This window comes from Pelobates fuscus, chromosome 1 (genome assembly GCF_036172605.1).
Source record: "Pelobates fuscus isolate aPelFus1 chromosome 1, aPelFus1.pri, whole genome shotgun sequence".
Lineage (NCBI taxonomy): Eukaryota > Metazoa > Chordata > Amphibia > Anura > Pelobatidae > Pelobates > Pelobates fuscus.
The window spans coordinates 76,320,488-76,346,951 of record NC_086317.1 but is presented as its reverse complement, the minus strand read 5'-3'; the positions used below and the strand labels follow the sequence as shown (position 1 = coordinate 76,346,951).

Sequence of the window (26,464 nt, the reverse complement as noted above, 5' to 3'; positions counted from 1 at the left end):
CAGAGGACCTGGAGAAGTTAGAAAGAGAGCCTAATTAAATAAGTATGGATGGCGTGTTGGTGATTACACATTTGTGTGCGAATAGTTTGACATGTATGTGAGCGTGACTACATATGGTAATTAGTTGAGTGAAAGTGGCTAATAAAGTGAGAATATGATGACTCGTGTAAGTGGAAAATCTTGGCGTCCAGAGAAATGTTTCAATTCCAAGTTAGTATATTGTTGGAATTTCTCTGAAACTTGGGTGCAGTTAAAAGATCTACATAAGGCAAAAATATATAATTACTTTGTCTATGGAAATGACAAAGCTGGAATATTTCCAGCTGACTTGTATTGTAAATATACTAATATTGAAAAGTCAGTATGTACAGTGCTAACACTGCAGGGACAGGTTATAGACACCAGAATCACTACATTAAGCTTTAATGGTTCTGGTGACTAGTGTCCCTTACAATTTATTCTGTTAAGCCATCCACCAATAATAAGTAGCAGTATAAGTGTAGACATCCCTGGAGAAACCACCACTTCTTCTTCTTCTTCTTCTTCTTCTTCTTCTTCTTCTTCTTTTCTTTGCATTGTTTTATTTGCTGCCATACTCTGGATGGCTTTGGTAAGGATCTCTCAGTCATTAAATCAACACAGATAATTTCCCCACTTACCGATGAATTGAAAACCTAAAATAACTTCATTGGAGAGCATTTCCCATTAAGTGTGTTTCATCTTTCAGAAATTTGGTTTTCAGTTGACCATAATTGACTGTCATGGTTGTTTACATGGTTGGTAAAGAATTAAAGGGACACTATAGTCACCAGAACTACAGCTTAATGTAGTGGTTTTTGGGAGTATAGTATGTCTTTGCAGGCATCTTGCTGTAAACAGCAAACCACACCACCTCCTTGGCAGAGATCAAAATAATTGATGTCCGCTAATCCAATGTTATTACATAGCAAAGCATTGGATTGATTAAGATTGTTCATTCTGATCATGTGGTGGTGGACCTGCGTGGCGCTGGAATAAAGGTTAGACGTAACACAATTGTGTTGGGATGGCCACATTAATAGTGTTATTAACACTAAAGGGTCAGGAATAAACTTTGTATTACTGACCCTATAGTGTACCTTTAAAGCAACACTATAGGGTCAGGAATACTTATATATTCCTTATATCATAGTGTTCAAATTGCTACTTAGGTCAACTTGTCTCCTCTAAATGTACTAAAATCTTACCTTATTTCCAGCACTGTGCTGGTCTGCTAATGTGGCTCTGCCCTGATCTGCCTCCTTGGCTGACATCAGTAGTAATGATCGCAGCCAATCACAATGCTTTTCCATTGGAAAGTATTGGATTGACTGAGATCGTCAATTCTGATGATCTCAGCCAAGGAGGCGATGCAGTGCCAAACTCCACCCTGGCCACTCAGCATCTGAATCATCTTATTTGAATCAATGCATCTCTGTGATGAAAGATCAGCGTCTCTATGTATAGCATGGATACGCTGATCGTTGGTGCTGCATGCTGTGCAACCCTGAGTGACGGCGCTGGAGGTATCCCTAGGCTGTAATGTAAACTTTGCCTTTTCTCTAAAAAAGGCATTGTTTGCAACAGAAAAGCCTGCAGGGACACCAGAACTACATTAAGCTGTTACTATAGTGTCCCTTCAAAGTAAATTTTAATATTGCTGCACAAAATAACAATTGTGTGTGTAAAAAAAAAGTCAGTTGTATTTTATTTTGAAATTTACTTTGAGTTCTTGAAAACTCACACTTCAGTGAATAATACATTTCCCGTTTGTGTTTATAAACCCTTTTTATAAAAGTAACTTGACTGATCAAAATTTTTTGTGTGTGTTTTTATGGTTGTGATTTATAGCGCTCTGCTGTGCTATCACAGGATTTGGCAGTGTTAATGAATTAGAAACATAGGTATATCCTACCGATCACAAGGCATATCCAGCAATAGTACAATATTTAGAAAAGCTGTGGCTCAAAATTGAAAAATAAGTGGCTGTTGAATTTCATCACAAACTATAACAACCAAAGAAATAAGTCTTGAAGCATTCCTTACAAGGAAATTGGCTATGGGGCATTAAAGGGAAACTATAGTGCCAGGAAAACAAACTTGTTCTGCTACGGATCATGAACCGTTCCAATCATTGTGGTACAGGTTGGTCTAAGTTTCATCTGTCCAAAAAATGCCGTGCCAGAACTGGGTTTGCTTTTCTAGATTAAAAAAAAATATATATATATATTAATATATTTTATGGCAAAGTCTAATCTGGCCTTTGTTATTGAGGTTTGCACCTTGCAGTGATCCCTCTGTATTTACTCTCCTGAAGTCTTCTATTTATGGTAGATAATGAAATGCCTACCTCCTGGAGAGTGCTCTTAACTTGGCTGGCTGTCGCGAAGGGAACCATGGGAATGATCCTACAATCATCCACCACTGTTTTCTGTGGATGTCCAGGTCTGTTGGACAGAGATCACCAGTGCGTCTCACCCCCTCCTCCCACCACCACCTTTTTTTTTTTTTTTTTTTTTTTTTACCAAACTGTTGTTTTGACCCCTCCTAATGCTCCTGTTATCTTTCAGGTGATTTGTTTTCTCTCTTCGGTTAAAGATGGGCTGTTTCACTTGCATTGAGTGCTCCTTTGACCGCATATTGTAGGTTCATAGCATCAGCTTCCAAATGTGAATGACACACCTGGAATCAACTCCAGACCTTTTGCCTGCTTAATTGAGAGAAATAATGAAGGAATAGCCCACAGTCAATTAAATGTCCCTTGGAAAAGAGGGGCTACATATTAAAGAGCTGTAATTCTTTAACTCTTGCTCCAATTTTGATGTGTATACTCAAAAATGTCATTTGAGACTGCACTTTTAGCCCATATTTATTATTTAACTGTAACTTGAAAAAAGTTAAAATGAAAAAAAACTTGTCACTGTCCAAATATTTCCAAACATAACTATATTACAGTGATACATATTGTATTCCAGGACTTGAAATCTCAAGTCTTATATTAGCCAGTTACTCGTTACTGCAAGCAAGGAGAGTCCATGATATACTGATCTAAAGTGAATTTCTACTCAAGGGCACAAACTTCACCTGCCAATGTTTTGAGCCCTTATGTATTCAGCATAATGTTTTGATTTAATTCATCTCTATGAGGAGATGCTGATTGGCCAGGGCTGTGTTTGAATTGGCTGGCTCTTCCCCTGATGTGCCTCTTTGTCAATCTCCGTCAATCCTATGGGGAAGCATTGTGATTGGATCAGGCTAACACTTTTGGTGATGTCAGTAGGCAGGTCAAAAGGAAACAGGGGAAAAAAGTAAGCAGCTCCAGACTTGACACCTAGTAAGATTTTACTCTATTCAGGGAGGCATGAGGGGACCAGGGTAGCTAGATGGCGGTTTTAACCCTATAGGGTCAGGAATAATGTTTGTTTTCCTGACCGTATAGTGCTCCTTTAATTGTCAGCATAAGGACAATTGTCTGGTAAAAAAAAATCTATTAATAGATGTAGTAGGAAATCTACATTAACTACATTAACTATCCTGCTGGCATATTATATAGATTTATATTTTGCCTTCTGCTATCTAATGAAAAATAGGTACAATTTGTAAGACCTGCCACCCGGACTGGCTGTCTCATTGAATTTACTTTTATAGGGTTCTCTTTTTACCAAACGTATCAAAAACTTTTTCACTCAGCGTATCCCAGGTGTTGCGATTAGGGATCGACCGATATAGATTTTTTTTTTAGAGCCGATACCGATAATCTGTGAACTTTCAGGCCAATAGCCGATAACCTACCGATATTCTGTACATTTACCATTTTGAATGCAGTGTGTGTATATAGTGAATGCAGTGTGCCATTTAAAAAAATAAAATAAAAATTCAGTCCCCCCTCCCTGCTTCTTACTTGGCCAGAAAGGGGGTCTATTGCATTCCCTGGTGGTCCGGTGGCATGGACTGTGCAGAGGGGGCCCAGCAAGCGCTTACTTACCTTCCCAGCAGCTCCCCTGCCTAATTCTTGCAGCCAGCGTGCCTCTCAGAGCATTGCCATGGTAACCCGTGGCAACGCTCTGACAGCCGTGGGACTCGCGAGATTTACACAGGGAGCTGCTGGGAAGGTAAGTAAGCGCCCTCCCCCCCCCCCCCCCCCCCCCCCCCCCACAGGTCCGCCGGGCTTGTCATGGGCCCGGGTTCCTGGTATGTATTATCGCCCATATCAGTATTTTTTTGGGCCCGATACAGATATTGCCAAAAATACTGAATATCAATGATTATATTGGCCAGACCGATAATCGGTCGGTCCCTTGTTGAAAAAATCTGCCGCCATCAGCTAATGGGGGAGTACCACCGTGCATGCGCATTAGGTCTTGCTCAAAGGAAAGCATTGAACACTCATGGTTATTGGTTATTGGCTTGCTAATGAGACTTGGCGTTACTTGAGGAGCACAAACCAACAAAGTTATGATGGGGAAAAATGTGATTGAATGCTCCTTCCACCTGAAGTCAGTTGATGGTCAATACATTGTTAAACACAGATCTGCACATCTGTCTAGCCATAAGATCTATCCATGACTAGTTCACTGGCTTTGCATCTCTGTTTCATACAGCAAACAAAAACTCTTATGGAATCCATGTTTAAAATGGAATAATGAGCGGGGACTTTGATTCTTTGAACTAATTTGCATATGCCCACCCACAATCACTTGTAGTAGTAACATCACTGCAAATGTGAGATTTCTGTGGGAATCTAAAAACGTGTGTGTATGTATATATATATATATATATATATATATATATATATATATATATATATGTGTGTGTGTGTGTGTATATATATATATATATATATATATATATATATATAATCTCTCACACACACACACATACCCACAGCATATATTTTTTATTTATTTTTTGTAACTGAAGCCATTTGCTATAAAATTAAAAAGCCCTGTTTTTCTTTGTACATTTGCTGCTTTTCCTTCGATAAGGTCATCAATGCTGATTGAGTCTAATCCATTAGGGACATGGGGTGCTCTGCCTGTCAGATGCTTCTCATTAAGATGTAGTGGTTAAAGTGCTTAGTGTCCCTTTAAAGCTTTATTGTTATCCAGTTTCTTTTGTTTTCCTTCTTATTTTTCTTAGAATCAAGTTTGAATGTTTTATACTCCTCCTGTGACCTAATCTCTGGTTAGATGTTAAGTGCTATAAAATGAAGGTTGATATTTTATAATGCTGTCACTTATGACCATAAAGTTATTTTAGTTGGAAGATTGTTGAGCAAAGGTCAGTAGGAAATCACACCAGTCATGCTTTATATCCCCTCCAAATTTTGCTTGGTTATTCAGTTATATTAGCAACTATTGCCTGTCTCTTACAAAAAAATACTATCAATCTTGATTTGCTTTATTGTTTTTTTTTTTTTTTTAATTCTTTATTTTTGCAGTGCAGAGATTTAACAAACACGCTTGTATCGCCACAATAGCGGGTACAAGCCGATGAAGTAATACAAATTTTACAGTATCATGGCATCATTAACAGCACTTTTTTTTATGTGAAAAAACTTGGTTATCCGGAAAGTCAACATTTCTCAGTGTTTAGTGGGATAGTCACTGGTTAATCCCGGACCCTGTGGAGTTAACATGCTAGGTGAACGTGTCTAGCTCTTGCTTATGGTATATAAAGTATCATTACTGTACTATCTAGACAATGCTTTATTGTTTTAAACACTATCTTTATCTAACACAATTATAATAGATTTAACTAGAGTAACCAATTGAAGATCTGTCATTTTTATTAGTGTGGGGATGGCAATTTTTAATCCTTTGTTGATTGTTATTGAGAGAGCAGGGCCACAGAGTATGTGGGATCAGCAGCCAGACAGCCTGTGAGTTGCAGAGAAGCTCCCAGCTTTCCATTGTGAACAGGAAATGGTTCTTTGAACCCACACTCCGTTACCACAATTTTACCACATGAGTCTTCATATTTTGCATTAACTTCCTTTACTACTCCAATAGCAGCAAAGAACATATAAGAAACATGCGACCAATAAGAGACAAGCAAAGTATATATAACGCCCCTCCCACTGAGGTACTTCCTTTCTTTGCTGCTCCCTCACAAGTCAGGTCAGAATATTGTCTAACACATTGCCGCTGGCTTGTCTTCTCATTATTATTGTGTCATTATTACTGTGTTTCAACTGTATTTTATTTGAATGTATTACTTCTGTGGGGAGTTTATCCTGCACTCTTTCTTCTGGGCTGCCTGAGGGTTAAAGGGAAACTCCAGTGCCAGGAAAACAATCCGTTTTCCTGGAACTGGAGGTACCCTCTCCCTCCCACCCCCCAATCCTCGGTTGCTAAAGGGGTAAAAACCCCGTCAGTCACTTACCTGAGGCAGCGACTATGTCCCTCGTCGCTGTCTCCTCCTCCGCGCCGCTCCTCCCTCTGATTCCGGGTGGCGAGACTGATCCCGCCCACCGGCTGGGGAGACCTAATGCACATGGGCGGTAATGCCTCGCATGCGCATTAGCGCTCCCCATAGGAAAGCATTGAAAAAGATTTTCAATGCTTATCTATGGGGAAATGAGCGACACTGGAGGTCCTCACACAGCGTGAGGACGTCCAGCGACGCTCTAGCAAAGAAAATCATTGCTAGAAATCAGGACGTGACCTCTAATGGCTGTCTAGTAGACAGCCTCTAGAGGTGGAGTTAACCCTGCACGGTAATTATTGCAGTTTATAAAAAAACTGCAATAATTACACTTGCAGGGTTAGGAGTAGTGGGAGTTGGCACCCAGACCACTCCAATGGGCAGAAGTGGTCTGGGTGCCTGGAGTGTATTTTTTCCCTATTCCCATTCCCTTCTTTTCCCTCTAGTGTTTTTTCCCACAGGTTCCTAGATTCGGGTTATACACACGGTCTTATCCGTCTGGGTATACTCCCACCCTCTGTGGCTACGCTCGCCATTTTGTTGCGTCCTTGCGGCGAGGTGCGCTTACTACGGTGAGCGTAAAGTGCCCGGGTGGCTCTCCTACCAGTCAGGCGTTCGTGCGGCAACATTGACCCGACCGCGTGCATTCCGTTACGCGTTAGATGAAACTTCCCCCTTCGTGTTCGCTTATTTCCTGCGTTCGCATATCGTCCGCATCGTACCTTCCGAACGCGACTAACAAACCATTCGTGTTCTGTAGATAGCTTCCCATTGGGTTAGTCTGTTTCTCCGCGAACGGTTGTTCATGAACAATGGAAATCACGGATTACCTCTGTTCGCTGGGTTTTTCAACCTCCCCGTTCAGGAGTTATTCCCGCCAAAATGCAGTAGGATTTTCAATGGCTATTTTGGATTTCGCATCGCGAGAATAAAAAAAATTAATAAACAGGTTCAAAATTATCAACACTAACTATAAGCAGAGTTTCATGTTATATTGAGGTAGCCCATTGAAATACATTACAAGGTAAAATGACTTCTAGGAGAAATTGTAAATAGTCCCAGCTCCTGCTGTACCTTTGCCTGATTGTGTGGATTTATATAGTGCATAAACATGTTCCTTTAACTATTCTACCAGTTTTGGATAATGTTGCTCAAATATTCAGCAGAGGTGAAAATGAATAATTATGAATCTAATCAAGTTAACTAAAGGCTCTGTAACTGCTGTGTCATTGATGTGGTTGGTGCCTGGGGTCTCCTGGCACCGCCCTTCCACTTTCATTTAGCGTTTATTTTTAATGCTAAATAAGTTGCTAGCTGCCCATCCCCCTGGTTTAGCTTGGGCTATTGAGGAAACATTAACTTAAGCGGCAATGGGTGGCTACAATTGGCTGAAATGGTCTGCTGACTGCTTCTAGCCTATCACAGCGCCCACTGCTTATAAAAATTGGCATTACTAAAAGGGAGTGTGCAGTCCCTGCCTTGGCAAGTGAGGGCTGTGTGTGGCACGGAACTCTCCCCCACCTGTTTAATTTGTACTAAAAAAAGTTTCAAATAATTACACTTATGCTGCATAAGCAGAGGCACACTATTACAAAGATAAACATATAAGGGTAGAAAAAACATTTTTTGTGTAACTTTCACAAAATTAGTGGAAGCGATTGGTCTGAGGATCCGAGATGGCCGTTTCTTTCTTTGCGATCCTGCTTGTAAAGAAGTGGTCCGCTGCATCGCACAAAATATCAACTATAGTAGTCCAGGGGTGCTGAATCAAAATAAGGAGAATGAACAAACCCAATAAGCAACATTATCAAGGGGGACCAACGGAGGGCGGGGGGGTATTGTTTTACTTGAAATTCATCCAATGGATTTTCTTGAATTTTAGAAAGGAAGTCTTTGTGACTAATATTCTAAATTGCGTGTGGACTGTAAAGCCTAGAGTATATGTTTGATTGGAGGACGGTCTAGGGACTTCCAGAAACTCGGTAATTTTGGCAACCACTAGGATGGGTCTACATTCTGATTGTACTTGGTAGCATACGTGTTACTGCTTGCCTTTCTTCCATCTCTGATTGGATGTCCTCCTGCTTTTTGAAACTCAATCTCTCTGAAACTGAACTCCTTGTCTTGCCTACTAATACTGCTCCCCCTCCATCACATCAGTTCATCCTTGCAAACGCGCTGTCTTGGCGTTATACTTAATTCTGGCCTCACATTTGAGCCTCACATCCAGTCTGTTACCAAATCCTGTAGATTCCACCTTAAAAACATAGCCCGCATCCGCCCTTTTCTTACACAAGATGCTACTAAGGAGCGTGTATATGCGTTGGTAATCTCTTGCATGGATTATTGTAACTCTCTCCTAATAGGTATTCCCACAAGTCGTATTACCCCGCTGGAGCTAGGCTGATTTTCCTCTCACACCTCTCCCCTCTGTCCTTACATTGGCTTCCTGTATCCTATAGGAGTCAATTCAAGGTACTAAGCCACACCTATAAAGCACTGACCAATTCTAGCCCCTCCTATATTTCTTCACTGATCCGCAGGTATGCCCCTTCTCGGTCTCTCCGCTCTGCACATGACTGTCTCCTGTCGCACCTGTACAGCCAACTCGCACTTGCACGACTTCTCGCGGGTAGCTTCTTTCCTTTGGAATAGCCTGCCTATGACCAAGCTCTCCCCTACTCTCCAATCATTTAAAACGTGCCTCAAAAAACAATCTTTTTAGGAAAGCTTATGGCATTCCAGAGTAGCCTCTACCTCACATACCTGTCTCTTGAACTCTCCTGAAGGGCAGCACTTTTACTCTCCTCCTGCTCTGTTTCACTCCACCTTGTCTGATTGCTACCTCTTGTCCTGTTTGGTTTTACGCCCCACCTCCTATAGACTGTAAGCTCGTTTGAGCAGGGCCCTCTTCAACCTATTGTTTTTGTAATTGTAAAAATTTGTGAATAGCATAGGAATGTCAATGCGGCGTAATCGGAGTGGGTATCTTATAGTACGTTTTTTTTTTTTTCTTAAACCTCATGATTTCCATAGCTGTGGGGAGTGATGTGTAGTGGAGAGAGCCCCAGGGTGTGTGTGTGACATATGTTCTCCACTTAAGCTAATCCTTGAGGGGAGAAATGTATGCATTCTCCAGCGCAATCCACATTGCACTCATGGATTGGGAACTAAATTGTAGGATGAGAGCTAATTAGTGGCGTAATATTACAAGCCGATATCCGGCATCCCAAGACCACCTGACAGGTGGCTGTGTTTTACCATATGTATGTACAGTTTTGGGGGGAGAAATGCAACCTCTTTGAATTTTATGGGTTTACATATCAGGAAATGACAATCTGTTCCTTAGCAGGTATTAAAATTAGGTACATATAATCTCAGGTGAACAACAACACATGGCATATTAGTGTCATGATTTATTTAACAAAAATATGACCTAAATCAGTGCGTGTGTGTAAAGTTTGTGGGCTTTAGAATAGAAAGTGTAATCTCTCTCAAGGTGGGTATAACCCTTCCAAGAGTCGTGGAGGACATTGGTGGTTAGCAGCTCCCAGAATTGGCAACTAAAGGTATGAGCTTACCTGGTTTGAAATATGGTGTTGGCCAGGGGGGATTTACTGTGCAATTAAAGTTGCCACATAGTCTCCCTCTATTAAATTTGGAATTTCTTGTGAAGCTTCTTGATAGGAAACCCATTCTTTTTTGTTTGGAGCATCGATGGAGGCTACTGTAATTTAACTATTGTGCAAACCCTTGAATTGTAGTCTTCCCTGAGGGTCTGCATATTTCCTATTAAGAGAGAAGGACCAGTCCTTATGAAAAAAATGTTCACTTTGATTTTTCTACGTGAGTGTGTGTGATCACTAACTGGAAATGTAGGTGAGAATAATTTAGGTGAATTGCACCTGCAGAAATGGGTCTCCTGTAGGCAAAATATGAATGCTCCAGAAGAGCGCACATCTTTTAATACCATAAACCTCTTTTGGTGGCTGTTGAGGCCCTTAGCATTAAGACGATACAGAAGAACCTACTCATGTTGGTTATGGGTCATTGTTTCTGTGGGGGAATCTAATGTCCCTAGTCGACTTGTTAGGAATGGGGTCTAACAAAAGCAGGGTAGTAAAGAACAATGAACAACATAGGTAACACAAATGGATATAGCCTAATATTATCTTGAGGTACACAGACAATAAAAGCATATTTAGTGCATAGTTTAAAAACTTGAACATGTTATACTGAAAAGACATGCATTTGGAGAGTGATGAACATTTGCAATTTCCAATGTTTGGCACGATTATTCTCTCTCCTACGGGGGGTGAAGATGTGAAGTATGTAGCCGCGATAGGCTGATTGAAGCTGTTGCATTAAGGGGAAAACAGCTTATTGTATTTGTTCTAGTGAGTACAAAACAGGGTGCAAAAGAATATTGAGAATGGACAACAGCTCAAATAGCCTGCACTTCGGTGGGTCCCTGCTTAGATCTCAAGCTAGTTGCCTATGTAAAGGGACACTATAGTCACCTAGACCACTTCAGCTCAATGAAGTGGTCTGTGTGCAATGTCCCTCAGATTTAAACCCTTCAGATGCAAGCATAGCAGTTTCAGAGAAACTGCTATGTTTACATTTGGGGTTAAAGGACCACTCTAGTGCCAGGAAAACATACTCGGGGACCCCCTCCCGCCCGGCTCTGGAAAGGGTAAAAGGGTTAAAACTTACCTTTTTCCAGCGGTGGGCGGAGAGCTCTCCTCCGATCCTCCTCTTCTCCTCCACGTTGGCTGAATGCGCACGCGCGGCAAGAGCTGCGCGCGCATTCAGCCGGTCACATAGGAAAGCATTCCTAATGCTTTCCTATGGACGCTTGCGTGCTCTCACTGTGATTTTCACAGTGAGAATCACGCAAGCGCCTCTAGCGGCTTTCAGTGAGACAGCCACTAGAGGAAATAGGGGAAGGCTTAACCCATTCACAAACATAGCAGTTTCTCTGAAACTGCTGTTTATGAAAAAATGGGTTAACCCTAGAAGGACCTGGCACCCAGACCACTTCATTAAGATCTTGGACCCCTCCTCCCCCCAGTCCCATAGTGATCTTGGACCCCTCCTCCCCCCAGTCCCATAGTGATCTTGGACCCCTCCTCCCCCCAGTCCCATAGTGATCTTGGACCCCTCCTCCCCCCAGTCCCATAGTGATCTTGGACCCCTCCTCCCCCCAGTCCCATAGTGATCTTGGACCCCTCCTCCCCCCAGTCCCATAGTGATCTTGGACCCCTCCTCCCCCCAGTCCCATAGTGATCTTGGACCCCTCCTCCCCCCAGTCCCATAGTGATCTTGGACCCCTCCTCCCCCCAGTCCCATAGTGATCTTGGACCCCTCCTCCCCCCAGTCCCATAGTGATCTTGGACCCCTCCTCCCCCCAGTCCCATAGTGATCTTGGACCCCTCCTCCCCCCAGTCCCATAGTGATCTTGGACCCCTCCTCCCCCCAGTCCCATAGTGATCTTGGACCCCTCCTCCCCCCAGTCCCATAGTGATCTTGGACCCCTCCTCCCCCCAGTCCCATAGTGATCTTGGACCCCTCCTCCCCCCAGTCCCATAGTGATCTTGGACCCCTCCTCCCCCCAGTCCCATAGTGATCTTGGACCCCTCCTCCCCCCAGTCCCATAGTGATCTTGGACCCCTCCTCCCCCCAGTCCCATAGTGATCTTGGACCCCTCCTCCCCCCAGTCCCATAGTGATCTCGGACCCCTCCTCCCCCCAGTCCCATAGTGATCTCGGACCCCTCCTCCCCCCAGTCCCATAGTGATCTCGGACCCCTCCTCCCCCCAGTCCCATAGTGATCTCGGACCCCTCCTCCCCCCAGTCCCATAGTGATCTCGGACCCCTCCTCCCCCCAGTCCCATAGTGATCTCGGACCCCTCCTCTCCCCAGTCCCATAGTGATCTCGGACCCCTCCTCCCCCCAGTCCCATAGTGATCTCGGACCCCTCCTCCCCCCAGTCCCATAGTGATCTCGGACCCCTCCTCCCCCCAGTCCCATAGTGATCTCGGACCCCTCCTCCCCCCAGTCCCATAGTGATCTCGGACCCCTCCTCCCCCCAGTCCCATAGTGATCTCGGACCCCTCCTCCCCCCAGTCCCATAGTGATCTCGGACCCCTCCTCCCCCCAGTCCCATAGTGATCTCGGACCCCTCCTCCCCCCAGTCCCATAGTGATCTCGGACCCCTCCTCCCCCCAGTCCCATAGTGATCTCGGACCCCTCCTCCCCCCAGTCCCATAGTGATCTCGGACCCCTCCTCCCCCCAGTCCCATAGTGATCTCGGACCCCTCCTCCCCCCAGTCCCATAGTGATCTCGGACCCCTCCTCCCCCCAGTCCCATAGTGATCTCGGACCCCTCCTCCCCCCAGTCCCATAGTGATCTCGGACCCCTCCTCCCCCCAGTCCCATAGTGATCTCGGACCCCTCCTCCCCCCAGTCCCATAGTGATCTCGGACCCCTCCTCCCCCCAGTCCCATAGTGATCTCGGACCCCTCCTCCCCCCAGTCCCATAGTGATCTCGGACCCCTCCTCCCCCCAGTCCCATAGTGATCTCGGACCCCTCCTCCCCCCAGTCCCATAGTGATCTCGGACCCCTCCTCCCCCCAGTCCCATAGTGATCTCGGACCCCTCCTCCCCCCAGTCCCATAGTGATCTCGGACCCCTCCTCCCCCCAGTCCCATAGTGATCTCGGACCCCTCCTCCCCCCAGTCCCATAGTGATCTCGGACCCCTCCTCCCCCCAGTCCCATAGTGATCTCGGACCCCTCCTCCCCCCAGTCCCATAGTGATCTCGGACCCCTCCTCCCCCCAGTCCCATAGTGATCTCGGACCCCTCCTCCCCCCAGTCCCATAGTGATCTCGGACCCCTCCTCCCCCCAGTCCCATAGTGATCTCGGACCCCTCCTCCCCCCAGTCCCATAGTGATCTCGGACCCCTCCTCCCCCCAGTCCCATAGTGATCTCGGACCCCTCCTCCCCCCAGTCCCATAGTGATCTCGGACCCCTCCTCCCCCCAGTCCCATAGTGATCTCGGACCCCTCCTCCCCCCAGTCCCATAGTGATCTCGGACCCCTCCTCCCCCCAGTCCCATAGTGATCTCGGACCCCTCCTCCCCCCAGTCCCATAGTGATCTCGGACCCCTCCTCCCCCCAGTCCCATAGTGATCTCGGACCCCTCCTCCCCCCAGTCCCATAGTGATCTCGGACCCCTCCTCCCCCCAGTCCCATAGTGATCTCGGACCCCTCCTCCCCCCAGTCCCATAGTGATCTCGGACCCCTCCTCCCCCCAGTCCCATAGTGATCTCGGACCCCTCCTCCCCCCAGTCCCATAGTGATCTCGGACCCCTCCTCCCCCCAGTCCCATAGTGATCTCGGACCCCTCCTCCCCCCAGTCCCATAGTGATCTCGGACCCCTCCTCCCCCCAGTCCCATAGTGATCTCGGACCCCTCCTCCCCCCAGTCCCATAGTGATCTCGGACCCCTCCTCCCCCCAGTCCCATAGTGATCTCGGACCCCTCCTCCCCCCAGTCCCATAGTGATCTCGGACCCCTCCTCCCCCCAGTCCCATAGTGATCTCGGACCCCTCCTCCCCCCAGTCCCATAGTGATCTCGGACCCCTCCTCCCCCCAGTCCCATAGTGATCTCGGACCCCTCCTCCCCCCAGTCCCATAGTGATCTCGGACCCCTCCTCCCCCCAGTCCCATAGTGATCTCGGACCCCTCCTCCCCCCAGTCCCATAGTGATCTCGGACCCCTCCTCCCCCCAGTCCCATAGTGATCTCGGACCCCTCCTCCCCCCAGTCCCATAGTGATCTCGGACCCCTCCTCCCCCCAGTCCCATAGTGATCTCGGACCCCTCCTCCCCCCAGTCCCATAGTGATCTCGGACCCCTCCTCCCCCCAGTCCCATAGTGATCTCGGACCCCTCCTCCCCCCAGTCCCATAGTGATCTCGGACCCCCCTCCTCCCCCCAGTCCCATAGTGATCTCGGACCCCCCTCCTCCCCAGTCCCATAGTGATCTCGGACCCCCCTCCTCCCCAGTCCCATAGTGATCTCGGACCCCCCTCCTCCCCAGTCCCATAGTGATCTCGGACCCCCCTCCTCCCCAGTCCCATAGTGATCTCGGACCCCCCTCCTCCCCAGTCCCATAGTGATCTCGGACCCCCCTCCTCCCCAGTCCCATAGTGATCTCGGACCCCCCTCCTCCCCAGTCCCATAGTGATCTCGGACCCCCCTCCTCCCCAGTCCCATAGTGATCTTGGCCCCCCCTCCTCCCCAGTCCCATAGTGATCTTGCGAAAAGTGAGGTTCTTTTTAACCTGCATTAATTACATCAGTTTCTTCTTCTTTCTTTTCTTTATTTATTTTTTGGACACATTATTTAACTGGTTGTTGGCAAATACTCCTAGCCATCAAATTCTATTCAAAGATATAGGGTATTAATCTCACTAATGCAGAAGTGTGAAAAGCAAGGTGATTTTAAAAGAATATTTTGCTTCCGTAGAAATATAATCTCAGTGAAGTTATGAGGGCAGGTATTTCTGGGCACCATCTTATCTTCCGACATTAAATGGTTTTTCAACAGTTTAACCCTGAAGTTGATTTTATTTTTTCGTTTGTTTTGGTTAATCACTTTTAGGCTTGGTTAATAATTATTATTGCATATATATTTTTTAATGTTTTGGCCTGGCAATGTCTGTTATGGTAGTAGGCAATATTGTATTTACCTGTGGATTCTTATTAATGGACGTCTACTATGGTGCATTGATTTTTGCACCATAACTTGATGTGAAGATTGTTATTGTATATTGATTATCCTGTTCTGTGACTTTTATTTTAATATGAATCACTATAGATAGCTAGTATTAAATTACCGAAAATAAAACGCATCACTACTAGTTTTTCCATGTTTTCAGATTTATAATATGTATTTTATTTTCTCGTTCTAGGTGTAATGAAAATTGTTGAATGAATTCGAGTTTCATTAAATTTATTGCTGGAGTCGCCATTTCAGCTCAACTGAAGCCACTCTGTGGCATACTATACTTTTGATCCAGGGATCCCTTAGGAATTGTCAACTCCTTGAGGTGTCCCTTATCACATTCACAGGACTTTATTCATCATGGTGCTCTCACAGAGACAACGAGACGAGCTGTAAGTGGATTTCATTTTTTATTTTATTTATTTTTATATTAAATATGCTGAGCCAAGTCAGACTACTTGTTTCTGTATATTTGTAAATGTGCCCGTGTTTGTGTCAAAATTCAACAACCAAGAAATGAAAAAATTGTATTCCAATCAATACTAACCATCTCATGGATCTCTGTGTAGTTATAATGTTTTGACTTGTGTTTCTTGGATTATAATTCAGATTAGATGGCAAGGCATTTGTGTTCAAGACTTGTACGTTTGTGCCTTTCATATTGTGCGGAGAACTTTCCATTATCTCAAATTAATATGGTACTCCTGTTTTTATTCACTGTGAGTGTTCATAGTATTTCTGCTTGGTATCTGACACTTGGGACAAATATTTTTTTTTGTTGTGAATGTGTGGAATTGAGGGACAGGTTATGATCAAAAAGAGTTTAGGTCAGGGCTTGACATGTATGTACTATGTATGTATGTTATTTTCAAAGATAAAAATAAAATGCTTAAAGGGACAGTATAGTCACCTGAACCACTACTATGTAATGTACTGGTGTCTATAGCCTGCCCCTGCAGTCTATTCAATATAAACAATGCCTTTTTAAAGAAAAGGCAAAGTTTACATTGCTGCATAGTAACTCGTTTGTCACTCAAACGCAATAACCACCCAATGCTTTCCTATGGGGATGCATTGGATTGGCTGAAACCATTAAGATTGAAGCCAATGGAGGTGAGGCCAGCATTGGCTAAACTGTTGCTACGTGGAAAAATAGTTAAAAACATCTTTTCCATGCTAATTAAGGTGCCCACACGCTCGCTGACGCGTGCATTCAGACTGAGGCGTGCGCTCTTGCACAGGGACACACAAGTGCTCACAGACACAGGGACTCATGCTCTCAAATAATTTTTTTTTATTACCCTTTTAGTCCACCCAGCCTTTGGGAGAGCTGGAGTGTATCCTTTGCCTGGGCCCAGTGTAGCTGCTGTCACCTTCCTGTTCTTCTCGGTCTGCTCCCTCATGCACTGTTTAGTTATGTCTAGGCTGGAGTGATATCATATTAGCAGGGCGCTCAAGGGAGAAGAAAGAGAAGATTACAGCTCCCTCTGTCCACCTCTACTCTCCTCTTGTTGTCCTCCCACCTCTACTCTCCTCTTGTTGTCCGACCGCCTTCACTATCCCTCCGCCAGCCACCTTGTGGTCTTAATGGGCTTACAAACACCTAGGTGATTTGAAGTGGTCATGGTGGTTGGACTCCGTATGTGCAGTGTTTCCGCTTGAAACATTGCACATACTGAGATACGTGTAATTGTGTGCTGGAGGATAGTTGTACACAAGGTATTGCTGAAGAGAAACTGGTTTTGTATTGTAGATTTCATTAACAAGACACTGGTACAGGGTAACACTTTGCAATTTAGTCAGCATATACATAACTATAGTAGAAGGGGGAAAAAAGGATGCATGCCTGTTAACCATATATTTAGGAAAACAATTAACTTATAAACCGCAAGACCAAAGATCAAGTGATTTGTTTTTCCTGAACCGCCAAGATGGCATAATTTAGCCTATAAACACTTTTTTTTGATGTAAGGTATTATGCAGTGTGTTTATATCGTGTGTGTATATAATGCAGTGTGTTACACACACACTATACAAACACACACACACTGCATTATACACACACACACACTATACAAACACAATGCATTATATACACACTATACAAACACAATGCGTTATATACACACTATACAAACACAATGCGTTATATACACACTATACAAACACACTGCATTATATAAACACTGCATTATATACGCAGTGTGTTTGTGTAGTGTATAATAATGGAGTGTGTGTGAGGGGTCATTTTTTTTTGGCTGGCCGCGAGACTTACACTGGGGAGCTGGAGGAGCTGCAGGGAGGTGAGTAAACGCTTGCTGCCCACCCCCCCCCCACAGCTCAGCTAATGCCACTGGACCACCAGGGATGACTATATCCCCCCTCCCTGGCCAGGCAACAAGCAGGGAGGGGGGACAACAAAAAATTAATAATAATGATTAAATATAAAAAAATAATAATAATTTAATATAAAAAAAAATGACCCCTCACACACACTCCATTATTATACACTACACAAACACACTGCGTATATAATGCAGTGTTTATATAATGCAGTGTGTTTGTATAGTGTGTATATAACGCATTGTGTTTGTATAGTGTGTATATAACGCATTGTGTTTGTATAGTGTGTATATAATGCATTGTGTTTGTATAGTGTGTGTGTGTGTATAATGCAGTGTGTGTGTGTTTGTATAGTGTGTGTGTAACACACTGCATTATATACACACACGATATAAACACACTGCATGATATAAACACACTGCATGATATAAACACACTGCATGATATAAACACACTGCAGGATATAAACACACTGCAGGATATAAACACACTGCAGGATATAAACACACTGCAGGATATAAACACACTGCAGGATATAAACACACTGCAGGATATAAACACACTGCAGGATATAAACACACTGCAGGATATAAACACACTGCAGGATATAAACACACTGCAGGATATAAACACACTGCAGGATATAAACACACTGCAGGATATAAACACACTGCAGGATATAAACACACTGCAGGATATAAACACACTGCAGGATATAAACACACTGCAGGATATAAACACACTGCAGGATATAAACACACTGCAGGATATAAACACACTGCAGGATATAAACACACTGCAGGATATAAACACACTGCAGGATATAAACACACTGCAGGATATAAACACACTGCAGGATATAAACACACTGCGTTTGTGTAGTGTGTTTATATAATTCAGTGTGTTTGTGTAGTGTGTTTATATAATGCACACTACACAAATACACACACTCTGCATTCCTTATATGCAAACACTACACACACACACACACTGCATTCCTTATATGCAAACACTACACACACACACACACTGCATTCCTTATATGCAAACACTACACACACACACACACACACACACTTTGCATTTAGTATATACAGAATTCACACTGCATTACATTTATGCACACTACCCACACACTACACACACTCTGCTTTCATTATATACACACTAGACAAATACACACAGCATCCACTACACACTAGACAAATGCACACTGCATCCACTACACAAACACACACTGCATCCACAACACTCACACAAACACACACTGCATCCACTACACACACACTACACACACACTGCATCCACTACACACACACACACACACACTACACAAACACACACTGCATCCACTATACACACACTACACAAACACAAACAGCTCCCCTGTCTAAACACACTGCATCCACTACACGTGGCATGTATATTTTGTGCATTTACCTTTAGAAATAGTTTTTATTTTCCAAAATGGTAAATGTACAGACTATCGGCCTGAAAGTTCACAGAATATCAATATCGGTATTGGCTCTAAAAAATCAATATCGGTCGATCCCTAATGCAGAGCCAGCCCAGTTCAAACACATCCCTGGCCAATCAGCGTTTCCTCATAGAGATGTATTGAATCAATGAATCTCTGAGGAAAGTTCAGTGTCTGCATGCAGAGGGAGGAGACACTGAATGTTTGGATGCTCTCTGAGGAGTGGCCAGTGGAGTTATCACTAGGCTGTAATGGGCACACTGCATTTTCTCCTAAAAGACAGTGTTTACAGCAAAAAAAAACTGAAGGTAATGATTCTAGGTTTAAAAATAATATCAGGAAGTATTACTTTACTGAGAGGGTAGTGGATGCATGGAATAGCCTTCCAGCTGAAGTGGTAGAGGTTAACACAGTAAAGGAGTTTAAGCATGCTTGGGATAGGCATAAGGCTATCCTAACTATAAGATAAGGCCAGGGACTAATGAAAGTATTTAGAAAACTGGGCAGACTAGATGGGCCGAATGGTTCTTATCTGCTCTCACATTCTATGTTTCTATGTTTCTACTCGCCAGAACAAATTCAATAAGCTGTAGTTGTTCTGGTGACTATTGTGTCCCTTTTTAAAGAAGTATTTTGAAATTGCTCATATAATGAAAACCAAAAGATTTGTCATTTTATTTGTGGCTTGTTCTTGTATGTCAGGGGTTCTCAACCTTGTCCTCAAGGACCCCCTACCAGTCCAGGGTTTAGGGATTACCTGGGTGTGTCTAAGGTGTTTAGAAAAAGAAAAAGAAAAAACACCTTAGAGTCTAAGGTGTTTTTTTCCCTTTTTCTAAACACCTTAGACACACCCAGGTAATCGCCAAATCCTGGACTGGTAGGGGGTCCTGAGGACTGGGTTGAGAACCCCTGTTGTATGTGAACTAACAGTTGGCACCAGGAAGACTTCTATTTCCTTGTTAAATGTATTTTGTATGTAACATTAGAAGATCAGTCCATTCTAGTCAATTGACAAAATTCCCTTTGTGTCAAACTACTTGAAAAACTAAGGGTGCCCACAGCACCTGTGGCCTAGCCCCCTCACAGCATACTGCTTGTGCAGAAACTCCACTTGTTTGTACACTGGCTAAGTATGTAAGCAGATAAGCCAATGAATGCCACCCAACTTTGAATGGGATTAACGTTGCTAATGCAGGCATGGAACATCTGTAGTAAATGTGATAGAGAAGAGTAGAGGCACAGGCAATTGCAATACCAAAAGGATTGAAAATAAAATTTCTCCCGAGCTGTATCTCCTCCCACTGTAGTTCCAGCAGCCTAAACCAAATAAACATGGGAAAAATAGGTCTGTGCTTCCAGTTGTAGTGTGCACCAATGTGCTACCAAGCATTTATTTGAAGGACCAAAAAGACATGCAAACGTTTCGGGCACAAGCCCTTTTTCAATGCAAATGTAGTAAATAGGACTTTTTGTGTGCTGATTAGCCTCTATAAACCTTGTCTACCAGCCTTAACTCATTTTGATGAACTACAAATTCATTCTGATATGGGCTTATTTTGCATGTCTAACCTGTATACATCTGGATACTGATGTCTTGAGATATGGAACCTGCATACTTGTTTCAACATGCTTTTGAGAAATAAAGTGGTAACTATTAACATTTTGTGTTTTTTAAATTCAGTGGTGTCTGTAAATATTGATGTTAACTTTTTTTTTTTTTAGCCATTTCCCAGTAAATTACATGCTCTACACACCATGCAAAAATCTAGTGGGCCACATTTCCAGTGTGGACTTCTCTAAGACCCCACCTCTGCACTCACTGGTCATGGATCTACCTTCCAATAGTCATGTAATGTCTTTTAATGTCACATGTAATGTGAAATTTTGTTTGAGTCATGGTTGTGACTGTAGCACGTTTCTGTGCATTGAATTTCTGAGAACGTCAAACGCAGCTTGATTGGTCTTCGGTTTGTTCTTTCTTATGTCTCGTTGTCATATCTAAAATTGCTGAGGGAAAAAGATCAATAACCCATATCCACACAATGGAGCAGTGAAGAACTGAAATCCTGTCCAGTCCTATATACAGAAGCAATACAGCAGATTGATTGTTACCTTTTGATCTTTGTCAGTGAAGTGTAACTGATGCTCCTCCAGGCATGGCGAGTAACCCTTTAGAGATATTCTAGGTAAATGCAAATATTTCAGAACAAAATGCATAGCTACTCTGAGAACGGCAAAATCTTGCCTTTTGATTAGTCTATGATCTGGTTGTAATCACTAGTCTTTCTATAACTTGTTAGAAATTATATGGTTTGTGAACATGTATTTTTGTAAATATATAACTAAAGTTTAGGGTTGCTGAAGACCCAAATAGATGAAATCTTGCCGATGAAGGTAGTTTTTAAAGGGGTAAAGAGAAACCCGAACAATAGAAATACAAACCTGTATTTATAAACCTAAATTTTGTTTCTGATTTAGGTTTAGTGTCCCTCCTTTACAAGGAGCACAAGCATTTATTGGCAGTCTTAATGACTGCCACTAGAGGTGCTCCTAAGGAGTAATGTAAACACTGCAATTTCAAAGGAGATGGTGCAGGGACAGGCTCTTTACATTTATTATTTTTATTATGTTTGTTTGCACATATTTGAACATAGTACACATGCCATTATGTTCAGATCTCCACCTCATAAGTCTCTTTCAAAAACTAAGCAATGGTTTGGATCATGTGGTCAGTGGCATGGGCACAAGATTTACGCAGTCCTATTAATAAAACTTAACAGACTGTTGGTAACCTGATATCAGTTGTAGTATAGTTTTTTTCCGGCATTTTCATTTGTTTGACTAGTCAGAATGAACCTTTTCTGTTCCAGTGTGCTTTCACACAGGAAAAAAAGAGCAATTGGTCAAGGAAGAACTGATGCATGTCAAATGTAGTTGTTGAGCTGAAAAATACTTTATGAATTGGAGTACTTTTTTGATAAGTTTAAAGGAGCACTATAGAGTCAGGAATACAAACATGCATTCCTGACCCTATAGTGTTAAAAACACCATGTATATTCTGTTGCCGCTGGCTCTGTCCCTAATCTGCCTGCTATTCAAAGCCAATCACAATGCTTTCTAATAGGAAAGCATTGGATTGGCTAAGACTGTTAAGGAGGCAGATCAGGGGCAGAGCCAGCACAAGCCAAGCACAGCCCTGGCCAATCAGCATCTCATCATAGATGCATTAACTCAATACATCTCTATGAGGAAAGTTAGGTATCTCCATGCAAAGGGAGGAGACACTGAATGTCAACTGCCCCAGGAAGCACCTCTGGTATCAATCTGAGTGGCGGCCAGTGGAGGTATGTCTAGGCTGTAATGTAAACACTGCATTTTCTCGGAAAAGGTGGTGTTGATTACAAAAAGCCTGAATGGAATAATTATACTCGCCAGAACAAATACAATAAGCTGTTCTATGATTAGTGTCCCTTTAATATCCTATATCCAGGACCCCTTAAACCAGACTTATCAACACCTGATATATTTTTACTGACTTTTAAGTATGCAAGTTTTACAGATTATAAATGATCAACTTTGGGAAAAGTACACTGTAAGCACTTTAATAAATAGTGGTCCTTGGACAAGTTATAATGCACAGAAACTGCTAATTTGTTTGCCGTGTGTGGCTGCTTATTTCTTGGGGAATAAGGAATTTTGCTGCAGCTATAACCTCATAACCTTTCACTTAATATTGTAGTCACATTGTTTTCTTGTGCAGGATTCGGTTTTATTTTTTAGTACCTTTTTCCTTTCACTTTGGTATATATGAGTGACACTGAATGTGATGTAGTATGCATACCATTATTCCATGGTATTTTTACAAACTGTGTAATATAGCCAGTTATTCTGCTGTTTTTGGGCACTGTACTTTCACACCGTGCTCTGTGAGTGTTTAAATTAAAGGAGCATTATAGGGCCAGGAACACAAACATCTATTCCTGACCCTATAGGGTTAAAACCATCATCTAGCCACCCTCATGCCTCCCTAAATACAGTAAATCTTACTTGTATTCAAGTCGGAAGCTGCAGGCTTTGTGCCTGTTTCCTTTAGACTTGCCCACTGCCTGCTAACATCAGGAGTGGTAGTCTGATCCAATCACAATGCTTCCCCATAGGATTGACTAAGATTGACAAAGAGGCACATCAGGGGAAGAGCCAGCCCAATTCAAACACAGCCCTGGCCAATCAGCATCTCCTCATAGAGATGAATTGAATCAATGAATCTCTATGAGGAACGGTCAGTGTCTTCATGCAGAGCGAGGAGACACTGAATGTTTGGATGCATTTTAGGCAGCCATGACCCAGGAAGGATCTCTAACAGCCATCTGAGGAGTGGCCAGTGAAGTTATCACTAGGCTCTAATGTAAACACTGCATTTTCTCTGAAAAGACAGTGTTTACAGCAAAAGGCCTGAAGGTAATGATTCTACTCACCAGAACAAATTCAATAAGCTGTAGTTGTTCTGGTGACTATAGTGTCCCTTTAATTATGGGAATTATTTATATTGTGACCAGATGTTCTGCTGCACTTTAAAATTATACAAAGGATGTGTTAAGTAATTGAAATACAGAGACAAGATGTGAAAATAGCACTGCTCAAGTGTTTACAATCAGAGAAATTGAGGTTGGCGGATATATCGTTTGATGTTACCTGTTCTAACCAGCCTTTATTCAGTCCTGTGGCTGTTTAGCTGTTTCCACATTTCTAATGTTGGTAAAAAAAAATTCTGTCCCAAAACTTGTTAAAATTTACTGTGAAGAAAACTGTTGCTTTTTAGAACAAAATTATGATCAATATGATGCACTATTTAACTATTTTATATGTTTCTATGCAGTATGTTGCTTAATAAGTTGTTTTCTTTAGTGTGGATTAGATTTTGGATCTTTTGATTTTTAGATTTTTTTTTCTTCTTTAAAGGAATACTATATTATTAGGAACACAATGCTGAGTGTCCGTCTGACAGTGTTTCTCTGTCATTGGAAATGCTAAGTGTGAGGACGTCCATCGATTCACTGAATTAAACTCCATGAAACAGCAGGCAGTACCTCTAGTGCAGGACTGTCCAACCTGTGGCCCCCCAGATGTTGCTGAACTACAACTCCCCTGATTCCCTGGCTATCTATTTAATTGAAAGAATCATGGGAGTTGTAGTTCAGCAACATCTGGGCGACCTGGCTGGCTTGTAGACGGCCACTAGAGGCAATCTTCACCCTTTAAAACGGAAATATTTCAGCTGCGTGGACAGGAATAGTGGGACGGGAACAGCGCACCCAGACCACTTCAATGAGATTGAGTGGACTGGGTGCCTATTGTAAGCCTTTAAAAGCTCTGATCTATAGATTTAAAATATCTAATTTTGTATGTACTAAAACTGCAATACAAAGCTAAAATATATAATTATTTATTATAGTAATGCACACGTCCATGCCAAGCTCTGTTTCTCATACACATTAAAATCCCATTGCTCAATTTGCAGGAGCAGTTTTGAGTCTCCAGAACATTTACAGGAATCCTGCAAATTGGGAGAGGCTAGTTGCGATTCTTAGGAAAGTCCAAAAAACTTATCCAGAGGTTTCTTGAATTAATACTTTCCACTGCCCAACCTAGGACATAATCAGCCAATCATGTTCTAATGCTGTTGACCCTTTTATAGTGCTTTTGTCCCATAAATGATTGATAGAACTGCAGAGCTTTCTGGGCAGAATAGAGGTTTCTGCAAGCTCAGTTTTCAGCTTTTATTAAATAAAGTTGTTGCATTAACTGCAGCCTACTTGGCTATGATTCCTGGTAACATTGTCCAAATGTGTTGTATAGTGCAGTTTAGAATGGAAGGACTCTAAAAGATCTGTACATATGTACAGTATCCAGCAAGGAGGAAGTATATTCTAGTGTAAGAATTAGTGTTAAGATGTAGAAAAATACAAAACATTGTATTTTTGCTGGGGAAAAAAAAAAATCAGATTTAGCATTTTAATAAAGCCAATTACCATCAAATGCTTTAAATCGCCTGACACAAAATGGACACTCCAGATGAAAAATGTAGTTTGTGTCTGGACGGTCCCTTTTTGCCTTCATGTGAGCCTGCCAGAACATATTAGCCCCTTGCACAATGTAAGGCTAAATATGTTTGCTCCATATAAATTATACTTGTTGAATGTTTGGGGTGTTTTTTAACTTTAACGGGGTGATGGGCAGAATGACTAGGTTTAGTTTTTCCATTGAATTCATTAATGCAGTCTTTGTGTCGGTGTTACTGTCTTGTGATTTCATGTTATTGAAGTATTAATCTTTCAAAATCTTATGAAATGGCCTTTAGCACAATCTTTTCTTGCTTTCAGAAATCGGGCAATAGCAGACTATCTTCGTTCCAATGGCTATGAAGAGGCCTATTCAGTTTTTAAGAAGGAAGCAGAACTAGATATGGTAAGGTTTTCAGATATAAACATTTGCATTTAAGCTTGTACAGATGTTTTTGTGTAATGGGGATGAGATACTATTTTGTGTGTGTATCAGAAAAGACCATACTCACAGGTATTGATAATGTCATCCAATGTTTAATTGCATACCAATTAGTCATATTTAGTGCAAACTGTGTCACAACGTTTCCCATGTGCCGGCATGAACATTTACTAACTAGCAAATTAAACGCCAAAACAAGGTTGCTAGTGCAGGTAATGGGAAAAAAGTGAATATATACAATGGGAAAGGCACCCATGCTAAAACCCCAAGGCTGGATAAACCACCTTTACAAACCAAAAACATGCAATTATCAGTGGGTGCTGCTGTAAAGATCAAAATACACAAATGCTAATTTATGGAACAATGCACACCGTTTTACATTTTAAAAGATTACTTAAAAATACCCAGCTTGACAAACAAATATGGGGATTTGGTTACATTATATGCGCACATTGCAGAAGTGTTGCAGTTAGCATGTTTATCTCCCATTTTCATATGACAATGAACTTTACCCAGGCAGCTTAAAGGAATACTCCTGGCATCATAATCATGTATTGGTTATAGTAATTGTAGTGTTCCTTAAATATTTTCAAGTGCCAAAAATAAATATTATTGGCTCAGAGCATTGGTGTATTCCGGGTTGGCTCATGAAGGCCACTGAAGGTTACTTCTCCAGCAGCATCATATAATATTTGAGTTTGTGCAATGATTCTTATTGAAACCCTTCCCATATAAAGTCCTTGCCCTATGACCACCGCAAAACATTGAAGTGGTCTTGTTGCTTGGGATAACCATTTAAAATTTGCCTCCTCGTTAATGTACTTCAGTAAAGTCTCAACATTTAGATCTCGACTTAAGGACTGAGCCAATTGTACAAATTGTGATCACAACAAAACCTAACATGACAATAT

At 42.7% G+C, this 26,464-nt stretch overlaps 1 protein-coding gene across 2 annotated transcripts in view; it reads left to right on the top strand.

The window, feature by feature from the left end:
• The window catches only part of PAFAH1B1 (platelet activating factor acetylhydrolase 1b regulatory subunit 1), a 68,374-nt gene that overhangs the window by 12,546 nt on the left and 29,364 nt on the right, over positions 1-26,464 (top strand). For both annotated transcript variants that reach the window (XM_063449857.1, XM_063449862.1), the window contains exons 2-3: positions 15,420-15,624; positions 25,433-25,517. In XM_063449857.1, coding sequence (XP_063305927.1) covers positions 15,593-15,624; positions 25,433-25,517 — 117 coding nt within the window. In that variant the 5' untranslated portion in view covers positions 15,420-15,592. The remainder of the gene's footprint in view (positions 1-15,419; positions 15,625-25,432; positions 25,518-26,464) is intronic.